The following is an 11,289-nucleotide window of genomic DNA, read 5'->3' on the forward strand; positions in this document are numbered from 1 at the left end:
CCGGGCTCGCGGGGTCCCGGGCAGGCGCCCCCTCCCTTAGGCGGGAGACTCATCAGACGCTGCGGCTTCTGCGAAAGTCAGCCAGGAAGCGCGGCCAGGCACCTGGCCCACGCGCCGCCTGCGCCGCGGAAGGCAGCGCTCTTCCGCGCGGTGAGCGGGTTCGGGGCGCGCGTGGACCGAGACGCTCTCGGCCCCCGGCGCGGCCGAGCCCCGCCCACACCTGGGCGCCGCCGTGGGCGGGGCGGGCGAGGAGCCAATGGGGAGGTCCAGGGGAGAGGCTCTGTGTAGGTGGCTAATGGGCGTAGGCGCGTGGTGGGCGGGGCGCGCGGCGCAGCCAATGGGGGCGCGCGGGGCGGGGCGCGCGGGCGGCGAGCCAATGGGGCGGCCGGCCGGGGCGCTCCCGCGGCGCTGGAGGCGGCAGGTTGCGGCGGCGCCCGGAGCTTGGCAGCAGCCAGTCCGCGTCCGCATTCCGGAGGCCGGTGAGCGTCCAGGTGAGCCGCGCCGAGTTCCGGGGACTTCGCGGCGCAGGGCGCGGCCCTGGGTTGCTACTCAGACGGAGGGGCGCGAGCCGGGCCGGCGAGGGGGCCACGCCGCACCTGCACCCGCTGCGAGCGGGGACCGCGGCCTCGCCGCGAGCGCGGAGCCGCGCGGTAGCAGGGAGGGGCCGCCAGCGCCGGGTGCGGCGGGTCTGCGGTGCCGAGGGCTGCGCGCGGACGCCCCGCGGGAGGTGCTGTGCCCTTCAAGCCGGGTGGCCGCGTCTGGTTAATGATTTGCTTGGTTCCGGGAGTGGGGCCGGCCGAGAGCAGGCTGGGAAGTGGGGCAGCCTCCGAGCGCTGTGGGAGGGCCCTCTGGTTCCCTCTCTAGGGGGGCACTGGCCTTTGCTTCCCCACCCCCAGGAATGTGCGGCCTCCGTGTGGGGCTGCGCACCAGATGCCGAGGGGCAGCAGTCCCGAGCCAGTTCCGGGGTGCGGGGCAGGCCTGAGGAGGAAAAGCTGGCCAAGCTGTGTGTTGGGGCCAGGCGGGACCTGACCCCGTGGCCCTTGCCCTCGCTGCAGTACAGGCATGCTCTCAGGACTGGCGGCCATGGAGCTAAAGGTGTGGGTGGACGGCATCCAGCGCGTGGTTTGTGGGGTTTCAGAGCAGACCACCTGTCAAGAAGTGGTCATTGCACTAGCCCAAGCCATAGGTGAGTTCCCTGAAGCACGGATGGGCCCAGCAGGTGTGCCTGCAGTGGGGCCTGGCCTCTGGGCCCCATCTGGCCCCCAGGAGGGTGGGGCTGTTTCTGGTCCCTCTTGCCTTTCCCCAGCTGCTCAAGCCAGATGGACTGAAGGTAAGGGAAGTGGGCTGACTGACCCCTCTCCCCGACTCCAGGCCAGACAGGCCGCTTTGTGCTTGTGCAGCGCCTCAGAGAGAAGGAACGGCAGCTGCTACCCCAGGAATGCCCTGTGGGCGCCCAAGCAACCTGCGGACAGTTTGCCAGTGATGTCCAGTTTGTCCTGAGGCGGACAGGACCCAGCCTTGCTGGGAGGCCCTCCTCGGACAGCTGCCCTCCCCCTGAGCGCTGCCCCATCCGAGCCAGCCTTCCCCCAAAGCCTCGACCAGCACTGGACCGTGAGCCCTGCAAAGCACTGACCTTCAGCCTGGGGTGCCCTGGGCAGGCCCCCGGCCCTGTGCCACCCGAGCCTCTAGCTCCTGTAGTGCCGGTGCCAGGCTGCTGTGCAGACCTGCAGGGCCTGGAGCGAAGGGTGCGCAGGAACGCAGCAGAGCTGGGCCAGGAGGCCTTCTGGGAGCAGGAGCTGCGGCGGGAGCAGGCCCGGGAGCGTGAGGCACAGGCCCGCCTGCACGCGCTGAGCGCAGCTACGGCTGAGCACGCGGCGAGACTGCAGGCCCTGGACGTGCAGGCCCGCGCCCTGGAGGCCGAGTTACACCTGGCTGCAGAGGCCCCTAGGTCCCCCTCGCCCACAGCGTCTGTGGCTGAACGCCTGCGCCAGGACCTGGCTGCCCAGGAGCGGCAAAGCATGGAGGTGCAGGGCAGTCTCGCCCTGGTGGGCCGGGCTCTGGAGGCTGCCGAGCACGCCCTGCAGGTGAGCCCGCAGGACCTGCACCCCGGTGCAGGGGGGTGGGGGGTGGGGCGCGTGGGTGTTGGTTTCAGAATCAGAATCAGAGCCTGAGGGTCCTGTGTGCCCTAGGCTCAGGCCCAGGAGCTGGAGGAGCTGAACCGGGAGCTGCGTCAGTGCAACCTGCAACAGTTCATCCAGCAGACGGGCGCAGCGCTGCCCCTGCCCCCACGGCCCGACGGGGACCCCGCTGGCACTCAGGTCAGAGCAGTTCTGGAGGGAGGCCAGGTCAGTGGGGGGCCCGCCCAGCCCCAAGCTGACCTGCTTTTCCCACAGGATCTTCTGCCTCCAGCCAGAGAAGAGCCCCTCATGGGAGGCCCCCGGAGTCCGGCCCTTGTGTCCAGCCTGAGCCCAGAGAGTATGTCTGTCTCCCCCGTCTGGATGGGATAAGGTCCTCCAGTGACCCCCTCAGGCCTCTCAAGTCTGTGTCCTCCCCACAGTTGCCCCCATGAGGCAGAACTCCTTGAGGTAGCAGCTCTCACCCCAGAGTGGACGTCCACAGCCAAGGCCTGCCTAGCCTGGATGACAGAGGCGAGCCCGTGGTCACAGAGGACTCCTTCCACCGTGCAGTGGGAAGCCCTGGAACCTGGAGCCTGAGATGGGACACCTTGGAGCCCTAGGATTCTTGCTGCAGGGTGCACAGAAAGGCTGAAGACTCTTGTCCTAGTCTTTGTTAAATCTGCCAAGACCCTGGAGAAGCTAGGGGCATGGCCAGCCCTGAGATCATAGCCTCCAAAGGCCACAGCTCTTTGTTGGGGACAGGAGGTGCACAGACCCTGTGTTCAACCTATGGGTATGTGCTTGCATGCGGGAGGTATCCTTGCCCACATCCATGTGTACACTGGCTCCCTACCCCACCATTAAAACCTCAAATAACTGCCTCCCATGGCTTGAGCGTGTCTTGAGGCTGCACTGGGCAAGGTCTGCAGGGTCTCAGTAGTCCCCTGAGCTGCCTGGGGCTAGCCATAGTTAAGGGTCCTGAAATGGAGCTCTCCCAGGGACCCGTGGTTATTTAATCCAAAGTTGGAGCTGTATCCACCCACCCCTGGGGAGTGGCCTCTCCTTGTTGGGGGCAGGGTAGCTTCTCTCCTTGGCAGCCTGGGGTTGGATGGTCTGGGGGCCTGAAGTAGCCTCGGCACTGACCTGGGTTTCTGTCTAGATCCCTCCCTTGCCTGACTTCCCTGTCTGGTCTGCTCCCCACCAGCAGCAAGAAGCACTGCGCCCTCTGGGGTGGCTCCTGGATATGAGGATTCAAGGACACACCAGACCCGTCCATCAGGTTTCCTGAGCCTGAGAGCTTGCGGGGGCAGGACTCCTGGGTCTGCCAGGCCCCAGGAGCTTTGCTGACCCCTGGAGGGTGTGCCGCGCTGCCTTCCAACACCCCGCCTCCTCACCCCAGCTGGGCATGGAGCTTCAGCCACATGCCTGCAGCCTTAAAATTGGGGCAGTGTGAGGTCTGAACCACAGCCCTGGTCTGGGGTGGGCCACAGGCTCCCAGCTCTTGAGTTGCAGTCGGGAGAGGCGAGCTCTGTGCCAGCCAGAACCTGGGGAGCTCCAAGACCTGGGTGCAACCATGCACGTTGAGGAACAGAGGACAGGACAGCCTAGATCACAGGGGTCTTCCCGCTTAGTGCGGGGGTGGGCAACTTTGGGGAAGACTCACCCTTCTCCTGGGGTGGCCCATGAGCTGGGCCTGGCGTTCCCTGCCTCCTTGGGGGCAGACTGTAGGGGACATGAAGTCCTGAGTGCAAGGAAACCACCAAGCACCTGGCTTGTGGGAGGAACCAGGAGCAGGCCCTTCCTACCTGAGCTGGAGCAGGGTCGGGAGTGGCTGTACAGGCCTGGTGGTGAAAAGGATCTGGCCCGTTTCCTCTTTGGAGCCCCCAGCCCATTCCCATGCCTGTCCACACTCCTGCCTGACCTGTGACTCTCCTTAGGGTCAAGCACAGGCCATACGAGGTGCAGCCCTGACCACATGGGCTGGTCAGGCCTCATGCTAGGTGGGAGGACTGGGGACTGTCAAGGGGCCTGCTCCCTTCACCTGGATCCCCGACCTGTGTCCACAGGGTTGGGTGGGCCTCCGGGCACAAGCCCTGAGCCTTAGTGCCCTTTCACCTCCCAAGCTGAGCACACAGGCCAGCAGGGCGCAAGGCCAGATGCCATCCAGGCACTCCCCTATACACCCAGGGGTCAGGGGAGGACCAGCCTATGCCCTGCCCGTGTCCTGCGCATCCCCACTCCTCAGAGGACAGCAGGCACAGACCTGGGTGGGCTTGTGCCCCTGGTCTGTCTGTTTTCAGGGAACACCCATTCCTTCTGAAGTCACTGCCAGGGACCTGTCCCTGGTACAAGGTTGCCTCTGGGGATGCTGAGAGCTGTCTTCTCCAGCTTAAAGGGGGTCCTTAGGCAACCCACACATTCCTGGGTGGGAAAGGGGCAGAACTTTCTCCAAGTGAACAAAACCCCACATCCCCCCAAGTTGCCTGAAGTGCTTCAGATCACTAAGCAAATTTTTGAGTTGCTGAAAGGTTTACTTTTGAGTTTTAAACTGTACTTTGAAAACTACAATGTGAGGTGTGCTGAGGGGAGGAAAGGCCAGTGGTCGTTCAGTTGCTCAGTCATGTCCAAATCTCTGTGACCCCCATGAACCACAGCACGCCAGGCTTCCCTGTCCTTCACCGTCTCCTGGAGCTTGCTCAAATTTATGTCCATTGAGTCGCTGATGCCATCCAACCATCTCATCCTCTGTCGCCCTCTTCTTTAGCTCCCCTCAAGCCGGGGGAAGGCAGGGCAGGATGCTGCATGGTGTGAGTACAGGGCCGCCCTCCTTGGGGTTGCTCTGAGGGCAGACTGTGTTGTGGGGGAAGGCACCGGTGCCCTGCCTGGCCTCAGATTCCTGCTTGACCCTCCAGGGGCTGGTTCACAGAGGGTCGCGGGCCAGTGGCAGCAAATCCGCACCGTTGGTTCTCAACCCCAAAGCTGCTGACAGCCTCCCTGCCACCTGCAGAGCCTGGCCTGCCAAGCCTGCTGGGTATGACACTCAGCACACCATATCAACCGCTAACTAGGGTAGGGTCCCTCCTGAGGGGCGTCCACGTCCACACGAGGGCCCAACTAAGCAGGCCTCCCCTCCAGACTGCCTGGGAGAGGGGACAAGCCTGCCGCTGCGTCATCTGCAGGCCCAGAGGCTGCTCTGGGCCTGCTCCACAACCACAAGACTTTCACGGTGAACTTAGGAACACCCAACAGGGAAGACAGGCCTCCAGGAACCCACACCCCTTGGGAGGGCGTGTCTGTGGGCATCGCGAATGCGTCTTCACAGTCGTGACTCCCTTAGTGGCCTCGCTGACATGGCAGAGGGCACAGGAAAGCCAAATCTGCCACTATCTTCTTCAAGAAAGTTCCCGGAGGTGGCCCTCAAGAGGCTAGTTCAGGAGGTCCTGTCCTGAAGTCCAAGGGTCGAACAGTGACACTGGTGTCTGCCCAGGGCTGCCTTCGGCTTGGCAACATCAGGAAGACGGTTGCAGGAGCCCTGCACACCTTGGCACCCTGAGACACACAAGGAGAAGAGAGCTCCCTCCAAGAGGGCATCTGGTCCGGCCTGTGGCCCCCGCATGCAAAGGGCAGCAAAGGCCTCTGAATGTCCCCCGTTTTCCCCACCCGGCCCACTGCTGGCCGCAGACTGGCGCACCTAGTCCGTGCAGCGCCCTCGCCTACCACCCGCCATGGCACGCTCCCTCTGACCCGACGTGGCCGTCCCCTGCCCCCCAGGGTCACAGAGGGGGCGGGGCGGTCGCGCTGCCCAGGGACAGATCAGCCGCTGTCACACGCACAGTGGGTCCGGAGCAGCGCAGTGTGCGGTGGGCAGTGGCTGCCCTGCGCCTGGAGGGACCGCCGTGCAGGCGGAAGAGTCGTCCCCCACCCACGACCCCCGCCTCCCCTCCCGTCCAACTTGGCGGTCCGAGCCCGCAGCCCCTGCCCGGCCCAAGTTCCCGCCCGCGAGCCTAGGACCCTTCGCGCGTCACCTGCGACCCTGCGCGGGGCCGTCGCCGGCTCTCTGCCCAACTTCGGCGGCGGCAGCGGCCCCCTCGCGCCCCCGCCAGTCCGGAACCCCGCGCCCGGCCCGTATGCAAATGCCCAGGTCTCGCGGCCAATGGTCGCCCGAGCCGGGCCCGCCCTGCCGCGCCGCAGCCAGTGGACGCAAGCCGGGGACGGGACGCCGCGCCCACCGCCGAGCGGCCCCTCGCGGGCGAGGCCGGCGCGTTCCTTTCCGCACGTCGGCCTCGGGGCGGGGCCGCCACCTGCCGGGCGGGGCTTGCAACGCCGGGAGGCTGCCAGGCGCGGGGCGGCTCCCCCGCCAGCGGGTGGTACGACCCGAGGCGCTCCCCCGCCGGCCCAGGGTGGAACGGCCCGGGCGCCTAAGCACCCCCCGCCCCGAGTCCCCAGCGAGCTGGGCACCTCCTTGGATCGCCGGGCTCCAGCACACGTAGCACAGGCGGTGCGCTGGCGACCACCTAGTGCACGCGCCTCCTGCACCCACTCCGGGGCACTCTGCCTGGTGGGGAGGGGGCTCCGGCTCTGCCTGGTTTGTGAACTCCCGGTCCCTCGTCGTGAGGGCCCACTGTACCAGGCGCAGGGCCCTGGGCGGCTTGGCCCCGTCCTCTGCCCCGTTCTGTCTGGGCATTGGAAAGGTAGAAACCAAGGGAACGGGCCGTTTCAGCCCTGGAGTCAATCCTTCCTGGTGGAGCCCCAAGGAGGCAGCCGGGGGAAGCGTGGTCCTGTGCCGGGCTCTTCACACTCGCTTCTCAGCCACTCGGAGGCAGAATCATGGGTCATTGGAATCCCTAGTCAGGCAGAAAGGTGCCCGGTCCCCTTTTGTTCTCCACTGTCCAGTCTGGAGAGTTAGGGCTGGGGTTCCCCTCCAAAGCAAGAGCTCCCCGGTATCTCCGCAGCCTCAGCCACCTGGCTTTCTCCTGCAGCCCTCCTGCCCCCAGCTCACCGCCCTACCCCTCGCCCTCTCGGATTCACAGAGGCCTGAGCTGGACCCACCAGCAGCCACAAACCGTCATGGGTCCCTCCTCCCCCTTCCCACCATCCGGGCCATTTCACTTCTTCCTTCAAATCCGTTGCCCAGGTGGATAAGTGCAGGGCTCCAGCGAGGTGTCTGACCCTGCCTGGGACCTCAGGAGTATGAAACCTGAGTACTGGAATTCAAGTGCAGGGTATAGTGGGGGGTGGCCCCCTGTGGGTGGGGAAGGAGCGAGGAGCCTGATTGGTTCTGTTGGAGGTCAGCAAGGCCTGGACTGTGTGGATCTGGAAGGAACCCTTAGGATCCTGTGGGATCCCTGAGGAGGCCCACGGCTTTGGGACAGGGCGTGACTGGGGACAGGCAGACGGGCAGAGGCTTGGAGGGGAGAAGCCTGGGGTTCTGGGACAGGGACAGGCCGGAAGTCAGGGTGACTCCGAGTTCCTGCCTCACCCTGCTGGTCTGACCCCCCAGCCGTGTCCCCTCCAGTCCTGCTGGCTCCCTTACTACCCTCTACAGTAGGTTGAATGGTGCTCCCTCAAAAAAAAAAAAAAAAAAACACGTTATATACAAATGCGTAGACCTGGGGATTGTTACCCTGCTTGGAAAAAGGGACTTCGCGGCTTGATGAGGTCATCCCAGGTTATCTGAGTGGGCCCTAAATCCAATGCCAAGTGTGCTTTGAAGAGACAGAAAGGTGCACACACCCAGGGAGCAAGGCAACACATAGTACTAAGGCAGAGGTTGCCATTAGCCGAGGAGGCCTGAAGCACCAAAACCCAGAAGTGGCAAGAAAGGATTCTCTCAACAGATTTCAGAGAAAGCACAGGTGTCAACCTAGATTTTGGACTTCTGGTGCTCGGGACTGAGAGAGAAAAAATTTGTGTTCTGGGACACTGATACCCTTGCCTTCCTATGTCAGGGATTGTAGCCCTGCCTGTCTCCTCCCCCTGCTCTGGCCCTATGTGTTCATGCAGGTTTGATGGCAGGCGAAAGGGCTGGCCCAGGCTGGACAGAACCAAGGCAACTCCTCGTCCAGCTCCGCCCTCCTGCATGCATGAGGAGAGCAGCGTGTATCCTGTGTCTGGGCCTGCCTGGGCCTTGAGGAGCAGGAGCAGGGTGTGCCAGTGAACACCAAGGAACCAATGAGGGCTGCAGGGTACAGTTTTCTCGAAGGACACAGGAACAATGCTGATGGTGGGAAGGGGTCCACCTGCATGTAGGAGTGTGAGTTGTGCGTATCAGCATGGAAAAAGGTACATCAGTAGGTGGAAGGACAAACATGTGCCTATGTTCTCACCTTGGCCCAGTTTGGGACCAGACTGGTGGTTCTGGGCAGTTTCATGGGGACACAGCTCAAGTGTGAGCAAAGCCTGGCATGGCTGGGTGGGTTGTACGCCACCCAAAGATGCCTGCTGAGGACCTGTCACATCTCATCACAGGTGCATGTTTATTATGGATGACAATTTTCCAGCAGCTTCCAACAACAGCTGCGGATGAAGGTGGGAGGGGCTGGTCCCACTCCAAGGGGGCTCTAAGTTGGCCACAGCTGCTTGTCCAACTCCTTCCCTGGAGCTTTAGTGGCATGCTCCCACCCCCATTTGGGACCCTCTGGTGGGTGGTGGTCTTTGGCAGGTAAGTGTGTGTAGAAGGGCCCACACTTGCCAAGAGTAAGCTAAGGAGGAGGGGGAGGTGTCTGATGCAGGGCATTTACTTTGCTGGCCCCCGTCCAAAGTTCTGTTCCTGTACTCACCCATCCGGCCCTCAACATCTCTATTGTATAGGTAAAGAGGCACAGAGGGGTTGAGAAACTCTCCCAGAGTCATGCCATCCATACTTAAGCAGAGAGCCAAAGTATCCTGGGGCTTCCCGGGTGGCTCAGTGGTAAAGAATCCACCTGCCAATGCAGGGGTCATGGGTTCAATTCCTAGTCTGGAAAGATCCCATGTGCTGAGGACCAACTAAGTTCATGCACCACAGTACTAAGTCTGTGCTCTAGAGTCCAGGAGCCACAACTACTGAAGCCGGAATGCTCTAGAGTCTGTGCTTTCCAAGAGAAGCCACTCTAATGAAAAGCTTGCCTACCACAACCAAGAGCAGCCCCACTCACCACAGCTAGAGAATGCCCATGTGCAGCAACAAAGACCCCGCACGACCATAAATAAAGAACTAACTTTCAAAAAGTGTCCTGTGTTTGGGTACATGACTGGGGTGACACCCAACAGGTACTATGCTATGCCAGGCACACACACACATAGAGACATACACACACACACTCCCACACACACACACTCCCAGACACACACTCCCCCCACACACATATACACAAACACACACACACACACATACACACTCCCCCCCACATACACACACACACACTCCCCCCTACACACACACACACTCACCCCCACACACACACACTCCCCCCTACACACACACACACTCACCCCCCCACACACACACTCCCCCCTACACACACACACACTCACCCCCACATACACACACACATATACACACACACATACACACTCCCACACACACACATATACACACACACATTCCCCCCCACACACACACACTCCCACACACACACATATACACACACACACTCCCCCCCACATACACACACACATATATACACACACACACACTCCCCCCACATACACACACACATACACACTCCCACACACACACTCACATACTCCCAGACACACACTCCCACACACACACACATATACACACACATACACACTCCCCCCACATACACACACACGCACACCCACACACACAGACACAAACACACACTCCCACACACACTGATACACACAGACACATACACACTCCCACACACACACGCACACCCCCACACACAGATGCACTCACTGCCACACACACACACACACACACACACACACACTCCACAGAGAAGATTCGCTCCAGAGGCCCTCACCTTTCTGGCACCATTCATTCTTCCTCTCTGCAAAGTCCTTTCCAGAGCCTGTAAACACATGGGTTATTTTTCCCATAAACAGAAAAACAAAACAACCCTCTCAGCAGGCTCCTTCTCCACTGCTCCACTTTCGTTTCCCTGCTTGGTGCTCCCTGGCAATGATCGGTCGGCTTGGCTTCTCCTTGAACCCCTCCAGCTGCCCCCCAAAACTGGTATCCTCTGGGTCACTGGTGACTTCCACCTTGCTCCACCCAGGCATCCCTCTTGATGTGCTGCTCCCCCACCCCCCACGCTTCCAGGAACCCTCCTTGGTTTCCCTTTTTACCTGGCATCTCACATCCAACCCCTCAGCTAACCCAACCTCAGTTTTTTTTTTTTAATTAAAAAAATTAATTTTTAGTTGGAAAGTAATTACTTTACAATATTGTGTTGGTTTCTGCCATACATCAACATGAATCAGCCATATGTATACATATGCCCCTTCTCTCTTGAACCTCTCTCCTCCCACCCCATCCCATCCCACCCCACCTCTCTAGGTTGCCACAGAGCATTGGATCTGAGCTCTGTGTACACACAGCAAATACCCACAGGCTATCTATTTCACCTACGATAATGTATACGTTTCAAAGCTACTCTCTCAGTTAGTCCCACCCTGTCCTCCCCCTACCCGTGTCTGTTAGGTCTGCGTCTCCTTTGCTGCCCTGCAAATAGGTTCATCAGTACCATCCTTCTATAGTCCATGTATATGCATTAATAGATGATATTTATCTTTCTCTTTCTGACTTACTTCAATTCTGCATAATAGGCTCTAGGTTCATCCACCTCATTAGTACTGACTCAGATGCATTAAGGCTGAGTAATATTCCACTGTATACGTACGGACCACTTTTTTTTATCCATTCATCTGTCAATGGATATCTAGGTTGCTTCCATGTCCTAGCCTCCTAAATAGCATTGGAATGAACATTGGGGTACATGTGTCTTTTTCAGTTATGGTTTCTTCAGGGTATATGCCCAGTAGTGGGGTTGTTGTGTCATATGGTAGTTTTATTCCTAGTTTTTAAAGGAATCGCCACACTGTTTTCCATAGTGGCAGTGTCAATTTACCTTCCCACCAGCAGTGCAAGAGGGTTCCCTTTTCTCCACACCCTTTCCAGCATTTATTGTTTGTAGATTTTCTGATGATAGCCATTCTG

At 60.5% G+C, this 11,289-nt stretch overlaps 1 protein-coding gene and 1 long non-coding RNA gene across 2 annotated transcripts; one reads left to right on the forward strand and one right to left on the reverse strand.

The window, feature by feature from the left end:
- Positions 1–359: 359 nt before the first annotated feature.
- On the forward strand, positions 360–3,008 carry RASSF7 (Ras association domain family member 7). Its single transcript, XM_043922559.1, has 6 exons — positions 360–491; positions 1,056–1,186; positions 1,372–2,084; positions 2,190–2,318; positions 2,394–2,475; positions 2,558–3,008. The coding sequence occupies exons 2-6, from the start codon at positions 1,063–1,065 to the stop codon at positions 2,587–2,589; spliced, it is 1,080 nt and encodes a 359-aa protein (XP_043778494.1). The 5' UTR covers positions 360–491; positions 1,056–1,062; the 3' UTR covers positions 2,590–3,008.
- Positions 3,009–4,627: 1,619 nt separating this feature from the next.
- LOC122706975 lies at positions 4,628–6,282 on the reverse strand. The gene is made up of 2 exons (XR_006344534.1): positions 6,143–6,282; positions 4,628–5,666 (listed from the first exon to the last, which is right to left on the reverse strand). It is a non-coding gene; the product is annotated as an uncharacterized LOC122706975 (long non-coding RNA).
- Positions 6,283–11,289: the final 5,007 nt, after the last annotated feature.

This window comes from Cervus elaphus, chromosome 2, assembly GCF_910594005.1.
Source record: "Cervus elaphus chromosome 2, mCerEla1.1, whole genome shotgun sequence".
Lineage (NCBI taxonomy): Eukaryota > Metazoa > Chordata > Mammalia > Artiodactyla > Cervidae > Cervus > Cervus elaphus.

Bases quoted from the DNA above. Each gene is read 5' to 3' on its own strand.
- RASSF7 (XM_043922559.1), top strand. From the start codon at position 1,063: ATGCTCTCAGGACTGGCGGCCATGGAGCTAAAGGTGTGGGTGGACGGC. The intron at 2,319-2,393 runs GTCAGAGCAGTT...CTTTTCCCACAG, and splicing joins GGGACCCCGCTGGCACTCAG to GATCTTCTGCCTCCAGCCAG. The intron at 2,476-2,557 runs GTATGTCTGTCT...TCCTCCCCACAG, and splicing joins GTCCAGCCTGAGCCCAGAGA to TTGCCCCCATGAGGCAGAAC.